This window comes from Geotrypetes seraphini, chromosome 5 (genome assembly GCF_902459505.1).
Source record: "Geotrypetes seraphini chromosome 5, aGeoSer1.1, whole genome shotgun sequence".
Classification (NCBI taxonomy): Eukaryota; Metazoa; Chordata; class Amphibia; order Gymnophiona; family Dermophiidae; genus Geotrypetes; species Geotrypetes seraphini.
The window spans coordinates 123,634,612-123,658,625 of NC_047088.1; the positions used below are offsets into that span (position 1 = coordinate 123,634,612).

The window sequence follows — 24,014 nt, forward strand, 5'->3', positions numbered from 1 at the left end:
GTAGCCAGCAACGGAAATCACTCCAACACATGGAAAAACCCGTCAGGGGTACCCCAAGGCTCCCTTCTATCATCTACATTATTCAACATCTACATAGCATCCTTAGGTCACCAACTACAAAAATTAAACTTAAAATACTACATATACACAGACGATATATCCATCCTAATCCCCCTAAATGACATCTCAACTGAAATTATAGACAACCTCTCACATACAATGATAGAAATCGAAAAATGGACCACCAACTTCAAAATGAAATTAAACACAGAGAAAACAAAAGTCTTCTTGGCAAGCCCCAATGACAAAATAACGAGAACATCATTAAAAATAAATGACCACGAATATCCGATTTCCAAAACCCTAAAAATTCTGGGTTTCACACTAGAAACGCACTTGACATGACCACACAAACTTAACAGTGAAGAAATGCTTTTATATACTATGGAAGCTAAGGATTATTAAAAAATACTTTGATACAACATCCTTCAGGTTACTAGTGCAATCACTGATCCTATCCACTGTGACAAACCTGTGGCCAGCTTTGTCCCTGTAAGGGATAAAAGCAGAACACGGTACCTGGTCAGAAGGGCTGACCAGGTTAAAAGTAAAGGTTTGGATTTGGCTGACTACCCCTCAGACAGTGAGATAGAGCAGGAGAGGCATGAGCATAGGAATATCCAGCAGAGAGCGCCATCTCAGTACGGGTACTCTAGAAAGCCTGATAGGACTCTTATTGAGAAGTGGAGTCCCAATGCTGGAAGGTATGCTCATTACCAGCCTAGGAGAAACCTGGATTATTTCCCTAGAGATTGCCTGCCTAACACAGCTGTTCCTAGGAGAGAGGGGTGGGGCTTTAACTCACATAAGAACAGAGCATGGGATCATAGTAGGGAGAGCAGGGACGGAGCTAGAGCTAACGAGCTCAGGCAGCAGCAGGAGAAGCAGCAATGCTCGGGTGCAGATGAGGGGAGAAGTCTCTCTCCTCCAACCCACAGCAGGGAGGACGTAGAGATGACCGAGGACTACCTCAGCTTAATCCCAGCTGCTGCTGAGCAGGCAGAGGCTATGGATGTCTCTGAGTCACTGCTGGAAGCTGGCTATTTCCCCACTGACATGGAGGTTAGTTGCTAAAGGGAATGAAGCAAGGCTGTGCTTATGCTGGCTCCCGTAACCCAAGCCCAGCTGACAGTAATTAGAGGGATAGCAGGAAAATCTCCCTGTTACACTGTGTGACTGCCCGGAGGGCATTGTTTGTTCAAGGAACTTTATCTATGTGGGTGTGAAAGCTCCTTGTGAAAACCTAAGTAAAGTTCACAGCTTATCTAATGCCTTGCTTTGTTCCGTTGGCTAGGAAGCCCAGCTGATAGTAACGAGCTGTGAAGCCTGCTCTGCAAAACCTATCTGTGTCTCAGCTAGGTAAGCTGAAACGTTTTAAGGAATTCATTGCCAAGTTTGGGAACTGCAATTACTCTGTCTGATTTCACAAGGTGTTTGCAAAGTTTGAAAGTTTATTTTCCTGATATTTGCATTTACTTTAACCCCTGGTGAAGAGGACTGTATTTAGACTGGAAAAGTCCAGGGTATTGAACTACATGTGGCTGGTGTAGCAAGCCATTCTGACAACTGCAAGCTATTTTGTTTTTTATGTTTTTCCATGACATGCGGGTGGCTGATGGCATTCAGACCCCCGGGTTCAATAAAGTACAAGAACATTCTTTTGGAACAAACTTACCTGTGTGGTCTTCTCTTTACAAGCTATTCTCAGTGTGGCCTGGCAGACTAGGCAGGCGCCTAGGTCTGTTATAACCTTAAAAGCCTTCCTCCTACCTAAGGAGGCCACGCCGACAAGCCAGAACTCAACATAACTAATCCCTCTGCTGGTTAGAGCAAGGGATAAGTGTGTCACACCACCCTGGACTACTGCAACATCGTCTACCTGGGTATGCCACAAAAACCAATAAAGAAACTGAGATTAGTACAAAACACTGCAGTTCGCTTAATCTTCGGACTGAGAAAAAAGACCACATTAGCCCATACTACAAAAAACTGCACTGGCTATCAATGGAAGTGTGAATACAGTTCAAATTTGTATGCATCTGCTTCAAACAAATCTGAGGCCTAGCACCTTCCTACCTGCAAACATACTTCACTCTACACAACCCCACACGAACAACCAGAAACAAAAACATCTTTGCCTATCCTAAAATCGCTGGCTGCAAATACAAATCCTTCCTTGACAGAACCTTCATGTTCCAAGCTAACAGACAACAATCCTGGCTGGGAAACTACATAAATAAAACCAGACAGACCTACAACGCATTCCGAAAATCAATCAAAACCACTCTATTTGACAAATTCATCACCTAAACAGACCGACCTTCACTCTACGCATTTTCCCCCCTACAAACCCGAAACAATCTATCAGGTAATCCCAACCCCCTTTCATATCCCCTCCCCTCTCAACCCTGCTTACATTCCTTCCCCCCCTTTCTTCTGCAACATTCCCCTCACACATTTGTAATTCGCTGAATGTCCAGCCTTCTTTCGATGTGAACCACCTAGAAGTCATCTGACTATGGCGGTATAGAAAAATAAAGTTATCATTATTATTATTATATGAACTTTGTTTTATCCTGAGATTTAAACCTTTCCGGGAGCAGTTTGAAGGAGAGTTGGAGAAACTAATGAAAACCCACCAATAGGAATGCATTTACATCTAACAAGATCCTCCCTTTTTAATTTTCTGGTGTGCTAATTGGAGAAGTTCCTTTCCGAATTGAGACTCTGCTATGGACTAGACCATGTCTTGGGGGGTGGTTTGTGTATGGAGACTGATTGAGCGGGATCTGCCAGGGGCTGTATCAGCTGGTGATGAAATTTTGCAGTGGGACATTTAAATTTTGAAATATTTTAAGCTTTTCCATTTTTCTTAGTGTGGAAGCAGTTGGATCTATGTAACAAACATTACCTGGGCAACCACATTAAATTCTGGAATTGTGAGTAACTGTATTGGCTCTTACTTGAAAGAATGGCTTTGGAAAGTTGAGGAAATTGATGAAATTCCACCAATGAGAAAGCTGATATCTTCAAAGAGAACCTCTCTTTTTGCTCTGCTGCTGCTCTAATTGGAGGAAAACACTTTCGGGTTCCCTCCCACCTTTTTTCTCCCATGCTCAGGTCATTTGAATTGGAGCAGGGTGAAAGGCAGTTCATCGAGGGAAGAGTATTAGCTAATTATATTAAAGCTAAAAAAAAGAAAAGTAAAGATTGTAGCTATTAAAGATGAGAGGGGTAAAACTCATTCTCAAATTGGAGATATATTAAAACAATTTTTGAATTTTTATAAAGCTTTGTATTCTTCCGAGTCTTATCCAAATAAGGAAATGGAGGGTTCAGAGTTCTTAAAATTACTCAAGGGACCAAAAATTCCCGATCATATAAAAGGAAATCTTGAGGCTACTATTTTATTGATAGAACTACAAGCAGCGTTGAAGTCACTTAGAGTTGGATCCACTCCAGGTGGGGATGGTTTCACCGTAGAGTTCTATATATCATTTCAAATTACCCTATTACCACATTTATTGAAATTATATCAGGCTCAACTGATTAAAGGTTGCATTACAGGTACTATGGCTGAATCTTTAACAATTGTTTTGCCCAAACCAAATACAGATCCTATGTTATTGGCTTTACATCTAGCCAAGGCTCTCTCTTATATTATTGGTATGCACCAAACGGGGTTCATTGCTCAAAGACATTCATCAAATAATACCAGATTGGCCTTTCACATGTTAAACTTGACAAAAGAAATGGATGATCCGGCTTTCTCTGTATCTTTGGATGCAGAGAAAGCCTTTGATCAAGTGGAATGGACCTTTATGTATCAGACAATGGATTGGTTTGGTATTGGTTTTGGATTTATACAAATGATTCAAACCTTGTATAGTTCCCCTTCTGCCAGATTATATATAAATAATATGCTATTTGCTATTGTTTTGGAACCTTTGTTATTGGCTATTCAACAAGCGCAGGAGATATGCTAAGGACAACATAATTTTATTGGATACATGGAAAACAATTAAATTTATTGACAAACTTACAGATGTTCCTATAATGAAATCTACTTTGCAGTCCAAGATTCAAATAGGCGGTACTGGGATCGCCTGGAAGAATTGGATGCAGGCAGGTATTCGGACATTAGATGATATGTCTAATGGAAAACTGCTTGATTTTTCACAGTTGCAACAATCATTTGGCATTTTAAAGTCTCAACAATATAGGTGGTTGCAGTTGAAGCAGGCTATTCAGAGTGGGTTCCCTGAATGGAAAAATTTAAAAACTTATTTCAGCTTGCAGATCCTTTGCTACCAGACAGATCTAGTAGGGCATCAGGCCGCCCAGTGGTACAAATTGATTTCTGAATTTTTAAATAAGAAGCCAAAAAATAGTCTTAGAGATAGAGCATCGAGATAAAACAGTATATTTCTGTATCTCGTTGGCCCCAAATTTGGACTTGGAGGTTGAAATGTACAGCGTTAGCATCTATGAGACAAACATGGTTATTTTTATTGCATAGGATTTTTTGGGACCCCAGTTCTTTTACAAAAAATAGACAATTCTAAATCTAATAGATGCTGGCATTGTCATATTAATATAGGGACTTTGGATCATCTGCTATATTTTTGTCCATCGATACTTGGTTTCTGGAAGTCAATTTGGGGACAAATTAATCTAATTCTTGAATCATCTATCCCCTTGTCATATGAGGAGATAATATGTGGTACATTACTTCATGTTAAACCTACTTTAGATAAATATAAAAGTCGCCTTTTCATGATCTTGACAGGAATAGGGGTTCAACTGATTACTCATAATTGGAAAAACCATGATAAGATGAATTTTACTTTTTGGTGGGTAACTGTGTGTACTACGTATAAGTATGAAAGGATGATGGCGGAACATTTGGAGACCAATAAATCCTTTAATGATGTATGGAGTCCATTAACTAATTTTATTGCATTATAATTAGGGTTATGTTTCTTTCTTTCTTTTTCCATTAGAGTCCTTGCACATCCAGGGAGGGTGGAGGGGTGGGAGGAGGGAAACATATTTTGGGGAGTTAAATTATTTCATTATAATAGTGAAATCATATCATATGTATTATTATTTTAATAATTAAGATAAGAAGGGGAGAAATGATTGTTTATTGTAATAATTGTATAGTTAATAGTGTGTTTTTATGCAGTTTGTATGATTTACCATTTGTATTGCACTATCAAAGTTTAAAAATCATTAAAGATTTACAAAAAAAAAAAAGATGTCTGTGTGGAACACTGTCAAAGGCTTTACTAAAATCTAAATACAACACATCTAATGCATTCCCTCTACCCAATTCTCTGATCACACAGTCAAAGAAATTGATTAGATTTGTCTGGCAAGACCTCTAGTGAATGCATGTTGTCTCTGGTCCTGTAATCCACTGGATTCCATAAACTTCACCATTCTCTGTTGTAAAATAGTTTCCATTAATTTGCGTACCACAGAAGTCAGACTTAATGGCCTGTAATTTCCTACATCTTTCTTACTTTCACTTTCCTTCTCCAGTCCTCCGGTACCACTCCCGACTCTAGAGAAGCATTGAAACTGACTAGGGAGGACATTGGTAAGAACTCCAGTAACTTGGAACATGAGGACATTGCTGGACAGACTTTACAGTATGTATCTGTAAATGATGAGATGGTTGGATGGGCTGGAGTTAGTTTCAACAGCAACTCCAGTAGTTGGAACCTAAGGACAGTACCGGGTGGACTTTACAGTCTATATCCCAGAAATATCAAAGAAAAAAGCCAATTTAATTTAATCTTGAATTTATAATGCATGTATATAATGGGCATACTGTATGGACCATTCAGATCTTTATCTGCTGTCATTTATTATGTTAGTGTGAAAATGGCAATGCAAACTTTATTAAATTGATTTTCAGAAACATAGAAACATAGAAATAGACGGCAGATAAGGGCCACGGCCCATCTAGTCTGCCCACCCCAATGACCCTGCAAGGACATTTCTGTTGGAAGAAGTTTCTTTGGGAATTAGTTCTCAGGAAATTCACACTGTACTGGAGAGAAACACAAAAGTGGAAGGTATAAAAATCCACACAGGAAAAATGACTAGTCCTATGTGTATGCCATCATGACATAAACCCTAGAACACTTTCAGGGGAGATTGTACCAGACTCTGAGGCCATACCCTAGAAAATTCTGGCAGTAAATTAAGCTAGTGACCCCTCAGAACAGATAGCATTCTAGAGAAGGAATCCACTGAATTCTTAAATCAGCAAGGTTGAAATTAAACCAATGCTCTGTTAGAGAAAATGTTTCTGCTGACACTGCCTTCCATTATACTAACAATAGGAAAAGTGCTAGAAAATAATCAAAAGGCTTAAAGAGAAAACCCTGTCTATAAGAGGGTAAGAACTTTTTCCTGTGCAAACAGCATACAATTCCTTATGGATGGGTTGTGTACCCCAACTTGCAAACTGGATTGTAGAAGCCATCAATTGTTTTTCTCAGCTCTGCTTTCTTGTCTCCCTGGGAAGCGCCCTCTTTCTTCGGTCTTAACTTCTACAAGTGAGTTGAGAATGTGTCTTTTCCTTTGCTCTGCATTAGGGTTCGTATTTTAGGGTATTAAACCAATCTTTTTTGAGACTTCCCTGTGCTAAGAGGTTCAGTGGTGTACCTAGCATATGTGACACCCGGAGCCCATCATTTATTGACACCCTCCTCATCTATATGAAAAACATGATTTTTATTAACAATCCACATATTGCACAAGAGTGGTAGTCCTCATTTCCCTGAATTGGATGTCATCATGGTACATGGATATGGTCCACTTGCAGCAGGACAGCTGCCTCAGGCTACCACTGCATCATGATATCCTATTAAAGAATACTTTGGCCTTAAGGCATACCTATTGAGCATGCAACTTTAGCACTGAAAGGATATTCCTCAGTTCAAGGAAGCCAGCGACAGTTGTGGCCTATGCTAAAGCATGGAAAATTTTTCAGCATTGGTGCAAGGATAAGCAGATGGATCCTTTCCAGTCTTCCATTCTTGAGGTCCTCTTGTTCCTACAGGAAGGATTAGAGAAGGGCTTGGTAGTTGGATCTTTTAAAGTTCAAGTAGCTAGTCTTTCTTGTTTCCAAGGACAGAGTAAATCGAGTGTCTCTAGCCTCTAATTCAGTTATTTCCAGGTTCCAAAATGGAGCACTGAGGATCTGCCCTCTAGTGAAGCAGCTGTTTCCAATATAGAACCTTAATATCATATTATGGGCCCTCACAAAGACTCCATATGAACCTTTATTGGACATATCTATCATGGATCCGGCTGTGAAGATGGTGGGGTTTTTTTTTCAAAATCACTTTGACTAGGAGGGTGTCCAAGCTGCAGGCATTATCATGAAAATACTTCTGAGGAAATTAGAAAGTCATGGGATAGGAGGAAATATCCTCTTATGGATTAAGAACTGGTTGAAAGACAGAAAGCAGAGAGTAAGTTTAAATGGTCAATATTCTTAATGGAAAAGTGTAAATAGTGGGATTTTTCAGGGTCTGTGCAGGGAATGCTGCTTTTTATCATATTTATCAATGATCTAGAAATGTGAATAACTAGTGAGATAATTAAATTTTCTGATGACACAAAGTTGTTCACAGTTGTTAAATCACAAGAGTTTTGTGAAAAATTGCAAGAGGACCTTGTGAGACTTGAAGACAGGGAGTCAAAATGGCAGATGACTTTTAATGTGAGCAAGTGCAAAGTGATATATATGGGATAGAAGAACCTGAACTATAGCTATGTGATGACAGGTTCTATGTTAGGAGTCACTGCCCAGGAAAAGGATCTAGGTGTCATTGCTGAGTATAGTTGAAACCCTCAGCTCAATGTGCGGTGGCGGCTATGAAAGCAAATAGAATGTTAGAAAATATAACATAAAAAACATAACATAAAACTCACTTGTATACTACAAATACCATTAAGTTCTATGCGGTTCACAAAGACTAGTAATACAAATGAATAAACATCCAATATCTAACTTCCGAAAAATTCACTAAAAAGATGCGTTTTTAAGGCACGTCAAAATTGTTGATACAAATTTGGAAATATGAATATATGAATTAAATACCTAGTCCATAAGGCTGCCTGAAAAGATAGCAATCGTTCCTGAAATTTCTTATATTTACATCCCTTTAAAGAAGGGAATGAAAATAATGAGTGAGATTTTCTAGATGTTTAGAGTTTGCAATGGTAAAAGATTCTATAAGATACTCAGGAATTAAGCCTGTTAGTGCCTTAAGACAAATACAGCCGAGCTTAAATTTAACCCGTGCCTTACCTGGAAGCCAGTGCAGTTGATGATAAAAATCAGTGACATGATCATACTTGTTTAAGTTGAAAATCAATCTGACCTGCTACATTCTGAATTATGCGCAACGTCTGTATAGCTCTATGGTATGACCACAACTTGAATACTGTATGCAATTCTGTTTGACATATCTCAAAAACAATATAGTGGAATTGGAAAAGGTACAGAGAAGGGCATTAAAAATGATAAAAGGTTTGGGATGACTTCCCTATGAGGAGAGACTAAAGCGGCTAGGGCTCTTGAGCTTGGAAAAGAGATAGCTCAGAGGTGATATGATAGAAGTCTGTAAAATACTGAGTGGAGTGGAAAGGGTAGATGTGAATCACTTGTTCACTCTTTCCAAAATACTAAGACCAGAGAAGAGTGACTAAAATGGTTAAGGGGCTGGAGGGGTAGCCGTACAGTGAGAGATTAGAAAAACTGGGCCTATCTGTAAGGTAGATCCTCTACAACCTCTTTCTTAGAACCAGGCATACTGAGGGTTAGGCACTAGGCCAGCATTCCTCCCCTCAAGGTGGAATTTGATCTCTTAAGAAAGCCCTCAGATACACTGAGATTTCCTTCACCACAGCTTGCTTCTAAGCTTCTGGGATCTGATAAAGCCATTGCCAGACTACCGACGCAGTGATATTATAAATTGAAAGGTGAGTCCAGCCAGGCTTACCTGAAAACACAGTGTGGTTTTGCTTTACCAATTGTTTCAAGACAGTTCTCTGTGGAGGATAGAGCTGATCATTAAAGGGAAATTCTAGGTGCTCTGATTCAGTTGTGACCTCTGGGCCAAAGTCATCCCTCTGGACTAATGCTGCAGTTATCTTTAACAGATTGACATGGAAGATCTTTACCTTATTTGTCTTGTCAGGGTTAAACTGCCTTGTAGATAACAGGTTTGGTTTTCTCCACTATTTGATATGATTTCTGCCACTTATACAATAGCTTGCTTTCAGAGGATATCAGGAGGATCAATACTCTGTCTCCAGTCTGGAAGACTCTGCACAGCTTTCTGGTTGTAAGCTCAGGCTTGATCCACTTGAGCCTTCTCCAAGCAGAGTTTGACCACTTCTCTGACCATTTTCAGTCTCTCCTGCATGGTGAGTACATACCCGGCCAAAATCTTCCTTAATTGGGTTCTTCCTCCCATGCTTCTTGAGCCACATCCAAGATTCCTCTCAGCTTGTACTCATACAACAATTCAAATGGAGAAAACCCTATTGAGCATTGGGGTATTTTGTGAATGGCAAACAGCATACATGGAAGGAGAAAATCCCAGTTTTTCCCATCTTCTGCCACAAATTATCTTATCTTAAGAGTCTTATTAAAATGCTCCACCAAGCCATCTGTCTGTGGATGGTAAACAGATGTCAGTAAAGTCTTCACCTTTAGCAGGGCACACACCTGCTTCATGACCCTGGACATAAAGGTGGTCTCTTGGTGTGTCAGTATTTCTATAGGGATTCTCATCCTGGAGAAGACTCCCCACAAAGCAGTGGCCACCGTACTAACCTTCATGTTGCATAGAACAATAACCTCTGAATACTGAGTGGCATAGTCTAGAATATGCTTGTTGCCCCCAGTGGTGCACTACAGTGTCCCACAAAGTCCAAAGCCTCTGGTTCATAAGGGGTGTCAACCAGGGGTATAGGCACAAGAGGGGCCAGTGGAACCCTTGCAGTACTACTCAACTAGCAGGTTGGGTAAGATTGACAGAATAGTTCAATTTATTTGTATATGCTTGGCCAGAAACTGTTCTCGAGTTTTTTCCTCACCCAAGTGACCTCCTAACAGGTGACTATCGGCTAACTTCATGATTTACCTGTGGTAGGGCTGTGGAACTAACAGCTGCTATATATCCTTCCCCTCCATGGTTCTCTTGGCCACCCTATAAACCAGATCCCTCTTAATTATCAAATATGGGATTGTTATGTTAAAGGGATCTTGATGGCCCATGGGGTTCCCAATCATAGTCACAACCTTAACTTGTGCTTTGCTAAAGGATTCATCCTCAGCATTGGCTCTCTTAAAATCCCCTGGGGACCCACCCCCACTCCATTCATGAAGGCTATCCAATGGGTCTGAGGTATACTATTTCTCTTCTCCTATACTGGATACTCATCAAGCACAGCTTCTAAGTTCAAGGAGCAGCACAATTTTTCCCATCATCAGGGTTCTCCAAAGGAAAGGTTTTGGTGAAAGATTCTTCCTCCTTTCCCTGGGGACCAGCAGTAAACTGTGCCCAGATAGCTCCAAACTTTGGGAAGCCCTGGCCTATGACACCTGATTAGGAAAGTCACAGCAGGACCACTACTTCCACCTGGGCTTGCCCCACTGGAGTTGTGATGGATACTGTCTGTGATCTCCATGCACACATGATAAAATCACAGTCTGCTCATAATTTACTTGCAATCAGGTAACAGTTTCTCTTCTTGACACTGCCAGAATCTATTAGTGCCTGGTAAGAGTTCCCATTAAGTTCTACTTCCATCAGGCAGTACCTGCCTCCAAGTTGAGAGGCCTCTACAATATTGCAGTCATGTGGTTCTACCACATTCATATCCATAGTGTCTTTGCTTATCCAAAGGCAGTCTCTCACCAAATGCTTCTTAGCGCCACACTTAAAGCAGATGAGAGTATTCAAATTTGTCCCCGACCCCACCTGGGCCTCATGAAATCAGACCTTTAAGCCCATATTATAAAAAACTACACTGGCTGCCTGTGGAAGCAAGGGTCATTTTTAAGTTTGCTTGCCTTTGCTTCAAAACCATGACAGGTTCATCCCCAACCTATCTGTCTCACCAATTCGAATTCCCAGGCACAACTAATACACACAGTCCCTACTTGTTTGCTTTTCCATCCCTAAAGGGCTACACCTAAAAGAGATACCTCGATAGAACACTGTCATTCCAGGCAAATGGAACAAATGTTTAACCAACTTCATCTCAAATGCACAAAATACACAAATACACAAACCATAAAAAAGCATTCTTCACCATGCGAAACCTAAGAAAAATAAGAAAATTCTTTTCCAAAGAACACTTCAAGATCATTGTACAATCCCTCATACTCAGCTCCTTAGATTACTGCAACAGCCTCTACCTACCTTGCCCAAATACTATGATAAAACAACTACAGACCGTTCAGAACACAGCTATCAGACTCATCTACTCGCTCAGCAAATTCGACCACGTCACACACCCGCCTATGTAGACTCTCACTGGCTTCCGATAAAAGCAAGAACTCAATTCAAACTCTACTGCTTACTTTTCAAAGTAATCCATGGTATGGCCCCCAATTACCTGAACAACCGTCTTTGCCGCTACCGACTACCCAGATCAAGAAGAACTCAGAATCTTTTCACCTTCCCCCCTCATAATGGTACCCGACGTAAGAAACTTTACGACAGCCTTCTAGCAACTCAGGCAGCGAAAATTGACCCCACCATCACCAAACTGATGATCAAAACAACAGACATCAAAGTATTTCGGAAAGAAATCAAAACATTTCTTTTCAAAAAACACGTCCTTACTTAATATTCCCCTCCCCAATCGCACATGCACTCTCCCCAGCAAATAACACACTAGTCATCCCCTTGAACCTCATTTACGAAAAATATCCAAACTCCTAAATAAGCATCTCCCTTAGGAATCCATTTAACCTTCTCCTAAAAAAGCATCTCCCTTAGGTATCCACTTAACCGATTCCTTCAAAGTTAGGTATCTTTCTTCAGTTGCCTATATTGTTTTCCCCACTGAACCTTGTAACTACTTGAACCCTGTCAAGTTATTCTATCGATAAATCCAGATATCTTATACTTGTATTTCTATACCACAACATGTAATTTACTTAAATTGTTGTAATGTAATTCTCTCGGTAATGTCCTGATCTCTTTTAACTGTAATCCGCTTAGAACCGCAAGGCACAGGCGGAATAGAAATCACAAATGTAATGTAATGTAACATTTAGGAAGTCAATAAAAACTTATCTCTTTGACAAATTTCTCCGACTGCACTTCAACCTGATGTACTTCCAAAACACTTCCAGATGAACCTGACTAAACTTAACATGCCAATGTAATTTCAAAAGTTCTCTGTAATGTCGCTGTCTGTATATAGTCTCTTCCCTTGTAATCCACTTAGAACTGTTTGTGGTATGGTGGTATATAAAAATAAAATTATTATTATTATGTTTTGGATAAAGCTGATCTCCATTGCTCAGGCCTCCCCTCTGAGGCCCTTGAGCTTGAGGGCTGTCTCCTTTGCTTGGGGTGCTAGACCTTTATCAATTCATCTTTTCTTCTGGGACTCCCTCCTGGTCTCTTCTTCCCAGGTTCAGAGGCTGGCTGAGCTTGGTGGAACACTACTGCCACTTACCCACTGTCTCATAGATTGGGTAATCCATTCAGAAACTGCTCCAGTAAAATCATATGTACTACCTCCACCCCGGACCTCTCCTCCAGTTATAAGCACCTCCATGTAATCTTTCAATTTATAGAAAAAACTGTGAGGAATCTCTCATCTGGATGGTACTTTTCCAAAACTTTTGCCTATAATATTCCAGGGTATGCCCAGCCAGTTCCAAGATTGCTTGCCTTAATATTTTATAGATAGCTTGGCCATCAGAGTTGGTGCTTTGGAAGACAATTTGGCTGCCACCAGTTAACAGGTTTCCCAGATATATAGTCCATGTTACCTCTGGCCAACAAACTAAGTGAGCTGTCTTCTCAAAAATCACCAAGAAATGGTCCAAATCAGCACAGGTGCCCTTGCGAGGGTTCCAAGTCCCTGTAATTTTGAGGATGCTGTTGCATTCTACCAGTTTCTGTGGAACCTACTGCTGCTGCTCCAAGTGTGCCTGCATAAACTACTGCTGCTATTGAATCTGCATAAATTGATGAATATTGCTTTTGTCCCTCCATCATGATCTGGATTAGCTTTTCCATGTTTTATTGGTAGCACTAGAGCACACTGAGTACAAGAGAAAATAAAATTCCTGCCTGTACTGTTTTAGGTCCCTTTCTTAAGGTGGAGCTTATCCCCTTAGCTTCAAAGTATGATGGGATATTAAACTCCGACCCAGATCCTGAAGTTCATGGGGTCCACTTATTCTGGTTGAGCGGGATCCTATTCTTGACACCACATATATCAGCTCGAGCAGTGCACAAACAGCCAGACCCAAGCACAGAAGGTAAAGGAAAATTCTTTATAAGTTGAAAGGAAAATCCTGCACCCTGTTACTTCAGGCATACTCGTACAATGAACAATCTTTTGGTTCACAAATCCTGAGGTGGGCCTGTGGCTGACAGAACCCAAGACATTGACCATGGTTTATTTATTTATTTTACAAATTTCTATTCCACTTAAAAACCACACTCTTGTAACAGTCTTCCTTCAGCCAGGTAACAAGGTCTCATCCTAGCCAGACCTGAACCAGGTTTCCAAGTATTCAGCAAGAAAAGATATGGCTTACTTCAGCCAAGCAGAATTTCTAGTGGTTGTAGTTAAGGAGTATACTGGGGCCATGTCTTACTTCTTCTCCCTTTGGGCCTATCTAACCTAATTCTGGCCCAGTCTCTTATAATTTCTGGTAGCTACTTCCCTGACTCCTCCTTCCTGTGTCACTTCCCCCTATGGAGGAACTACCTATTTTAAGGTAATTCTGACATTGTAAGAGTATCCAGCAGGGGAAGTGGTAGTATCCTGTAGACTCCCTCACAGAGACTAAAATAAAATTTTCACCCTAATCAAAACCTGCAAGAACAATATCCATTAAGGAAATCAGTAAAGTCTCTGTATTCTGTATAAGTGGAGCGATTTTTCACTCCGTCAAAAATGACAAAGACTAGGGGACACTCGATGAAGTTACAGGGAAATACTTTTAAAATCAATAGGAGGGAAATTTTTTTCACTCAGAGAATAGTTAAGCTCTGGAACGTGTTACCAGAGGATGTGGTAAGAGCGGATAGTGTAGCTGGTTTTAAGAAAGGTTTGGAAAAGTTCCTGGAGGAAAAGTCCATAGTCTGTTATTGAGAAAGACATAGGGGAAGCCACTGCTTGCCCTGTACTGATAGCATTGAATATTGCTACTCCTTGGGTTTTGGCCAGGTACTAGGGACCCGTATTGGCCACCATGAGAACGGGCTATTGGGCTTGATGGACCATTGGTCTGACCCAGTAAGGCTATTCTTATGTTCTTATGTTCAAATGTTTTCTCATTCAGAAACTCAATTGATCATGGATACTTTTTTCAATGGTCTTCACTAAGAAAGATAGTTTAGATAGGCCGGTAATTATTGACTGCATTTGTATCCAATGATGGGCTCTTTAATACGCATTGAAGTGAGGCTTTTTTCAAAACAGTAGGTATAATACCTTTACAAATATTTTATTCACTATTGAGTGTATCACTCTGAAAAAAGTTGTTTTAAACTTTTCACCAAGGTAATATGAAATGCATTTAGGGGACAGTATGAATTACTCTACTCTTCTTACCAAATGAGTGATTTGCTCAAGGGGTAAGAGCCCTAAATTCAGACCAGCATATGTTTGGATCAATATTATGAATTATTTCTTGAGAAATTGTACTGATTTGAAATACTGTAATCAGTTATAGTATCAGCCTTATTCATTAAAGGTCCCTTTTATCAAGCTGCACTAGAGGTTTTTAGCTTGAGTGGGTGTGATAAATGCACCAATGCTCATAGAATTTCCATGAACATTAGAGCACTTACCTTGCTGGCCCACGCTAAAAACCTCATAGCATAGCTTGATAAAAGGGGAGGTAGGGAGTAAGCCTATTGCCATTTCTTGTGCAGAAATTGATTCTATAGATTTATTCAAACTCTCATTTGTAGTTGTTCAATTACCATCAAGAATAACTGCCAGATAAGGAAATTAGCTAATAAATAAGTTTGCTGTTTTTTTTTTTTTTTTAATTTCTATACTGTCTTTAGCCAATAAACCTACACTTTATCCCCGTCTATTAAATCTACAAAGCACAGAACAAAGTTTTCGCTTATCCAGGGAAATGTTCTCTTCTCTCAGAATGTCTCTTTCTCTCCCTATCCTTGAAGCTTGCAGCTTTTTCCCTCCATGCCCATTATCTCCCTTGTCTGTATCTCCCCCTTCCTTCTCCCAAATCCAACATCTCTTATCCCCTTTCTCTCTTTTATCCCTTTCCCAAGTCCAACAATCTATCCCTCTCTCCCTTTTGCCTCAAATCAACATCACTCCCTTCCTCTCTCCTTTCTGCCCCTGAGTCCAAAATTTCTCTCTCACCCTCTTCCTTCTGTCCTACTCATGTCTAACATTCTCCCTCACTCGCTCCTGCCCCTCTGATCCAACATTTTCTCCTTCTCTCCCTAGTCTAACATTTATCCCTCTTCCTTCTACCTGCCCCATTCAAACACTTCTTCCTTCCTTCAGCCCCAGTCCAAAATTTCTCCCTCCCATCCTTCTACCCCACCCCTCCATCTAACATTTCTTCATCCCTCCCTTCTGTTTTCCCACTTTCCAACATTTTCCCCATCTCCCTCCTACTCCCCATCCTCTAACATTTCTTCAGTCTTCCCACCCCAACTTTTGTTCCTCCCTCCCTTCTTCTGCCTCACCCTCTGTCTAACACTTCTCTCTCCTTCCCAGGCCAACATTTTTCCTTTCCCCTTCTACCCTCCAACATTTCTCATTCTCACCCTTCTGCCACCCTCCAATATTTTCCCTCTTCCTTCTGCTTTGCCTTCTAATTTTCACTCCTTTCTGCCCCAGCATTTCTCCCTACCTCCTTCCCACCCCAGCATTTCTCTCTACCTCCTTCCCCCTACCTTCTAACATTTTTACTTATCTCCCTTTTCCCCCTCATGCCCAACATTTTCCCCTGCCTCCCTTCTGTCCCTTAGTCTATATATCTTCCCTCACTTCACAAGTGCAATATAACTCCCTCCCTGCCTCCCTATTATCCAGCATCTCTCTCTCCCTTTGACCAGCACCATGTTTCTCTCTCTCTCTCTCTATTCACTGCACTCTAGCCATAGTCCAGCATCTCTCCTTCCCTTCCCTCTTCTCCAGTCTACCTTTACTTGCTATTCTGTTATCTAGAAATTGCTCATGGTGGGAGTAATTCACAATAGTTTCCTGTCAACAGCCCTGGCATCTTCTCTATACTATGTTCTGCCCTCTCTGACATAGCTTTCTGTTTCCTTGAGAGAAGACTCCAAGACTGGCGATAGGTAGTGAATGTGAATTGCTGCCATTACTAGGAATCTCTAGGCAGCATGACAAAAATTGAAAGAAGACCAGGAAGGAGGAGATGCCATACCAGGTTGGGGGGAAGGGTTGGAAGGGGAGATGCTTAAAAAGATGCTGCACTGGGACAGGGGGGGGAATGGAAGGAGAGATGTTACTTTGGGTCTGGGGAGGATGGAGGAGAGATGTTATACTGAGTTGAGGGAGGGATGGAAAAGAGATGGTGCATTGGGTTGGGAGATAGAAGGAGAGATGCCAGTCTGAGTAGGTATGTTCTGAGGCAGCTGGGGAATAAGTACTTGTAAGACAGCAGGCAACAGGCCACCCTAACAACAGCTCTCTGGCTGTGGAAAATTCAAATTTTACTTCCCTTTTATTCACTGTCTACCTGTGATGCTGCTGCTTCAAAAAACTGCCGCCTGAGGCCTCTACCTCAGTTGGCCTAATTATATAGTTGTCCTGGGTAAATATTGTATACAGGGTTACCAGATTTTACTGGTGTTAAAATCTGGACCCATAGCCCACCTAGTTCTACCTAACCTCTCCCCCATTATGCCCACCCTGTTCCACCTCAGCCTCGCCCCAGCTGCACCTCCTCAATATGTTTTTATCCTCAGGACCGCATCAAGAGGGCATTTGTGCATGTGTGGATGCAATGCAATGACATCACATGCATACATGCATACATGCATGTATACATGCATACATGTATGTATACATGCATGTATGCATACATACATGTATGTATACATGTATGTATGCATGCATGTAACATCACCACGTTACATTCACGCATGTGCAGATGCCCTTCCTAAGCGATTCCGAGGTGGAAGCTTTTCAAAACTTGGATAAAGCACTAGATTTTGAAAAGCCATCCGGACATGCCCTTTAAAAAGAGGACATGTCCATATAAATCCAGACATCTGGAAACCCTAATTGTGTAGGACCTACATAGCTTTCAAATGTTTCTCAGCATCTTTAATCTTTTCAATCCTCTCTACCTCCCTTAACAGCATTGACCCCTACCCAATCCCATCACCATAGCTCCCTGATAGTCCAGAGTAAGTGTTGAGGACTGACGCTAACCTCACTCACTCCTGCCCCTAGCAGATGCCTCATCAAAATGGATGCTGCAGTATGTAGTAGCAGGCTTGTGGTACTATTCAAGTACCTTGCGGTTGCTGCGAGAGGTCACGACAACCATTTTGATAAGACATCCACTAGAAACAGGAGTTAATACGGTTTGCTTCCACCCCAAATGCTTCCACTGGACCATCAGGGATGATAAGTATGTCTGGAGGCCCTATAGTGATTGTGGAAGAGTTGGGTGGAGGTATTGCTGTTGTGGGGAGGGAGTGGGAGATTGGAAGAGGATCATTTTGGAGGGAAGAGGATTGGAAGGGGATGTTTTGGATGAAGGCAGATTGGAAAGTGTTGTTTTTGGGAAGGGAGATTGGAAGAGGGCTATTTTGGGAGGAGTGAATCAGAAAGGGGGGGAGGGGGATCAGGAAGGGGTTGTTTTTGGGGAGGAAGATTGGAAGCAGGATGTTATGGGGAAGGGGAATAGAAAGGGGGATCAGAGGGGCTTGGAAATCTTTTAAAAAATTAAGCAGGTGCTCACCAATATTCAATGCATGGCTAAGCGCCTGACTTTAGCACAGCTCCTCTCCATTGCCAATCCCTGTACTACCCCTTGCCTGCCCATTTTTTTATGGCCAGTCAGAGCTGATATTCTGCAGTTCTGCCCTGTTAAGTGTTGCTGAATATTGACAGTTGGGCAGCCCTAAGATATTTAAATCACTTTGAAAGTTTACCCATGTCTCTTTAGTGTTATTGGTCCTGTAACTTGGAACAAGTTTCCAAACATGCTTAGAATGGACTCCTCATTTTCAATATTTAAAAAGAATCTTAAAACATATATTTTTCTCAATGCATTTGATTCAATATAAAAGTTATTTGTATTCATTGAACATGGGGGGAGGGTAGTCTGGCCCATGCGTAAACTACTACATGTAGGAACTATAATTTATTTATCTTTCCTATAAATGACAATGTATTTCTTTTTTTGCTCATGGATTTTAACCAGACCTCCCCTATCCTCTTTTTAGGCTTAGCCATATTTTTAAAACATTCTTCATTACCCTCCTAATGTTGTTATTTCCTTAAATGTACTTTAATTTTCCTTAAAGATTGTAGTTCACCCCTCTTCCCTTTTGTATCGCTAATTACTTGTGTACATACATTGTATGTTTATGTGTACAAATTGTTATATTTTGTCTCCCAATTTTAAATTGTCATACGCATTGTAGTATTTGATATTGCGTGTACAACAAACTTTTAATAAACTTGAAACTTGATGTATACATTATAAACTGTTTCAACAGCATGCCAAGTGGCAGTATATCAAGTTTTAAATAATCTATAAACTATATAGAATATATTGTAGGTGACTTTACCTGTTCCCAGATCACCTTTGACAAATTTCTCTTATTTTGAAGAACAGCCCAGATAAAAAGAGCTTGCAGGGGATGCCTTGTAATAGGTGAAATGTCCTTCAAAAAATAAATATATTGAATTAATATTTCCTTTCATTACTATGAAACACAAAACATATTCTATGTAGGAATCTCTGGATTTATGGCACAAATATTATGCATGAATATTCCCAGAGTATTCACCAATGCTATAGTATGTTGGAATTGTAATAATGTTGAAACTTAGCCCAGTTTGTTTTGACTGTCAGCAATATTAAAGAAATATTATAAAGACAGCATCTATGATTTAATTTTTCAATATAAACAGTTTTTTATGTCTAAAGTCTTCAGAATATGCCAACTACCAGCCAAATAGTTTTTAGGCTGTCACTCAATCGGCATGTTCGTCTTCATCAGACTAACCCCCTCTTTTACTAAGTGCGTTAACCGATTAGCACACGCTAAACGCTAATGCGTCCATCTAATATAATAAAACCCTAAGCACGCATGCACACTGTTACCTGCGTGGTTCCGTGAGCTGTAGGGCCCCACCGGAAAGAGTGCGCATGCGCACTTCTACTCCCTCCCTCCCTCACTGTAAGTTCACCACCGTCGTTCACTGCCCCTGTCGCCCCCTCCCCCCTGTGCACCCTTTCCCGGCGCACATGAACCCCCATTGACCATCCCACTGCGAAACGCACAAACCTCCCGGCTCCAGCAGTGGCCGCATCACATTAAAGATGCTGCTTCGTGGCCTTCCCATGCTCTGATTTCCTCTGCCAGTGTCTCTTATGACTTCATCAGAGATGCGGCAGAAGAAATCAGAGCATGGGAAGGCCGCGAAGCAGCGTCTTTAATGTGATGCGGTCGCTGCTGGAGCTGGGAGGTTTGAAGGTCGTCTGGCGGTGGGAGGGTCAGTGGGGTCGGCTGCACGGTGGCGATAGTGGCAGGGGGAGAGGGTTCTACTGCACAGGCTGGCAGGCAGGTACAAAGATCCACTGGAAATCATTTTGTAACTGCAATGCAATATGGCAGACTTCTGTTTTAGGCCATTTTACAAATATGTGAAGAGGGACCGGGGGAACAGAGAAGAGGTGCTGCTGGCGGGGGTGGGGTGGGGCAGAGAGTTCTACTGCACAGGGGGATGGCAGGCAGGCAGGCAAGCTGGCTTCGGAGGGTGGGGGTGGGACAAAGTCTGGAAGGCAGTGAGGGGGAGCAGGGAAGAGGTGCTGCTGGACCAGGGGAGCAGGGAAGAGGTGCTGCTGGACCAGGGGAGCAGGGAAGAGGTGCTGCTGGGCCAGGGGAGCAGGGAAGAGGTGCTGCTGGACTGGGGGAGCAAAGAAGAAGGACGGGGGGAGCAGGGAAGAGGTGCTGCTGGACAGGGGGAGCAGGGAAGAGGGGCAGGGGAAGTATGTAAGAGGTACTGCTGGACAGGGGGAGCAGGGAAGAGGGACTTGGGGAGCAGGGAAGAGGTGCTGCTGGACCGGGGGAGCAGGGAAGAAAGACAGGGGGAGCACGGAAGAGGTGCTGCTGCACAGAGAAGTGGGTTGAGGAGGGAAATGCTGCTGCACAGGAAAATGGAGGGGGAGGGTATGCTTCTGCTGCTACTGCACAGGGAAGTGGAGTGGGGAGGTAAATGCTGCTGGTGAGAAAAGGGGGCTGGGGTTGAAAGGGAAAAGATGGAAGAAGGGGGCTGGGGGGGGGGTAAAAATGGGTTTGGAGCTGTAGCTGGGGCTGAAAATAGGGGACATGTGAGGGAAGGAGGCTTTACTAGCACCAGTTAATGTAACGGGCTTAAACACTAGTAGAATATAATGGACACGTTGAGTTTAGCGTGTGCTAAAATTGGTTAGTGCACTTTAGTAAAAGAGGGGGTTAGTTTTTTTTTTACTTTTTTGTGCTCTGTGCTTAATACGTGTAAACTCTGTGTTATTTCTAAATACATAATAATTAAAGTAGCTTTAAAAAAGAAAGAAAAAACTTTGTACTTAGCTTCAGCAGTGCATTAGCCCTGTCTGAGCATTTTGGTAATTTCTCCGTAGGTGTCGAGTGAGGACCTGTCAGCTCGCTATGTTTCGCCTGAAGGCTTTTTCTTTTTTTTTTATTATTAAACTTTTTTTATTTTCAAATCTAGAACATTGCTTTCAAATTATACATACAATTATCATCAGAGATAGCACTTACAATCAGTCAGAACTTAATACAAAATAATTTATCCCTCCCTCCCACCCACCCTAGTTTGAGAACAAAAAGAAATGCTTTAAATTATACATGAAATTAAAATCCCAGACAATACTTGTTAAGTATATAACCCCCCTTCCCTCCCTCCAACTCATCCTGGATATGCAATCTAAAAGGGAAAATAAAGGTATAATTCAACTAATCAGAATAAACAAAATTTGTCAATGGACCCCATGTTAATTTAAACTGCTCATTATGACACAATGTTTCTGAATTCATTTTCTCATATTTATAGTATAAACATAAAAATTCCCACCAAAAAGTAAAATGGAATCTGTCACAAGTTTTCCAGTTTTTAGTAACCATTTGCATGGCTATCCCAGTCATAATTATAAAGAGCCTACTCCTATGCCTATCTAATGAAGGTTTGGTCTGTAACGATGTCCCACATATTACCATCTCATAGGTTAATGGAATTAAGGATTCCAGTATCAAGTTGATTTGACCCCATATTGATCTCCAAAGTTGAGTATCAAAGGACAATAGAATAATAAATAGAAACATAGAAACATAGAAAGATGACGGCAGAAAAGGGCTATAGCCCATCAAGTCTGCCCACTCTACTGACCAACCCTCAATAAGTCTAAATGCTAATGACCCAGTTCCTTAACTCAACCTTCGTAGGGATCCCACGTAGATGTCCCATTTATTCTTGAAGTCGAGCATGCTGGTGGCCCCGACCACCTGCACCGGAAGCTTGTTCCAGTGATCTACCACTCTTTCCGTGAAGAAATACTTTCTGGTGTCACTACTAAATTTTCCCCCTCTAAGTTTAAGCGGATGCCCACTTGTTGCCGAGGGTCCCCTCAGACAAAGGATGTCATCTTCCACCTCGACACGTCCTGTGATGTATTTAAATGTTTCAATCATGTCCCCCCTCTCCCTGCGTTCTTCTAGAATGTAAAGCAGCAATCTGTTCAGTCTCTCTTCGTACGAGAGACCCTTGAGCCCCGAGATCATCCTAGTGGCCATCCGCTGAACCGACTCAACTCTAAGCACGTCTTTATGGTAATGTGGCCTCCAGAATTGCACACAGTACTCCAGATGAGGTCTCACCATGGTCCTGTACAGTGGCATTATGACTTCTGCTGAAACAAGGCTGCCCTGTGAACTTCTAAAAGCTAAGTTACTCAGCATTTCATATTCTGCTCTTTTGACTGGTTTTCAGCATTATATCTGCTTAATTTCTCTTCTCCTCCCTGTTTCTTACTAAAAAAAATATAAAAAAGCACAAAAAAATAAATCCTTCTCTTTCCTCTGTTAAATCTTATTTCCTCTTCCTGCAGTTTTGTTTAAAATACTGTGTTTTAGGTGGTATAGAGCCTATTTATTCTGGTGCCTGTGGCTCAGGGTGACTAAAGTAGGGAAAATCCTGTTTATAAATCTGTGTTTTAGGGTTGCACTGCTAGAACCTGCAGTTTTGTTTAAAATACTGTGTTTAGGTGGTATAGAGCCTATATTTCTGCCTTACTAGTAGTCTTACTTATAGTCCCACCAACCACAGGGACCACTATTCATATATTAGAGACCCATATAATCAGGACTACTCAAATCAAGTCACTTCACAACCAATCAAGATGACCTTTATTCTATGCAATCACTGTGGTGCTTTAATTCCAAGACATACTATTTGGAGGCTTAAGGCTTGCCCCATCTGTCTTCAACTTGCCAGTATTAAGGAGGAGCTCTGCCAACTTAAACAGGAATTGAATATCAATTAAAGCAGCCTTCCATCACTCCACAAAATCATACCAACTTACCACCTCTACCTCAAAGAATAAAACAGCCCAGGAATAAATGGGTCACAGTAGGCTCAGGAAGACTGCGACATGTAACACAGAAACATCCACCTTCACTAATATTACCTCTACAGAATTCCTTCGCTCCACTAGTGCACTGTGATACTCAGGAAAACAGAAGGGAGGTGGGACTGGAACCAATGAAGGAAACTCAAGAGAACAAAAGCACCCTAAGTACAAATAAAAAAGCCAAAAACAGAAAACTATTACTGTTGGGGGATTCCATCATCAGAGGCATTAACCTTGGAACACAGGGCGAGGAGACCAAAATAGTGAAATGTCTTCCAGGATCCTCAGCTACCAGGAGTTCCAGGCAAATATTGACTATAATTAAGGAAGAAACTAAGGATTTTAACACTGATGTTGTTATCCATCTGGGAACAAATGACCTGGCCAACAACTCCACACTTGCAGCACAGAAAGCTTTTCGGGAGCTTGGTGAGGGCGTGAAACCTTTTGTAAAGACTTTAGCTTTTTCTGAAATACTGCCTGCATATGGAAAAGGAGAGCAAAGAGTGAAAAACACAGAGGACTTTAATAGATGGCTCAGAGCCTGATGTCATCAAGAAGGCTTCAGGTACATAGGAGGATGGGGAAACACATGGAAGGACAAGAAGCTATATTGCACTGATGGGCTACATATTACTACAGCAGGAAAAAGAAACCTTGTAGAGAAATTTAGACAATATTTTTCTAGGCATTTAAACTAGAAGGTGGGGGTGGTGTATGTACGAAGGACAATTATAGAGACCACCCCCGGCAAAAGAAAAGATGTGATAGTAGTAAAGGCTGCAACATAAGCAATATCAGCAACTCATTTCTTAGTATTGCAACGGAAAGT

At 41.4% G+C, this 24,014-nt stretch overlaps 1 protein-coding gene across 1 annotated transcript in view; it reads right to left on the reverse strand.

Annotated features, from left to right (window-relative positions):
- The window catches only part of TRPM8 (transient receptor potential cation channel subfamily M member 8), a 2,182,726-nt gene that overhangs the window by 948,176 nt on the left and 1,210,536 nt on the right, over window positions 1-24,014 (reverse strand). The window contains 1 exon segment of the mRNA XM_033944097.1: window positions 19,111-19,191. Within this exon segment, the coding sequence (XP_033799988.1) occupies window positions 19,111-19,191 (81 nt within the window).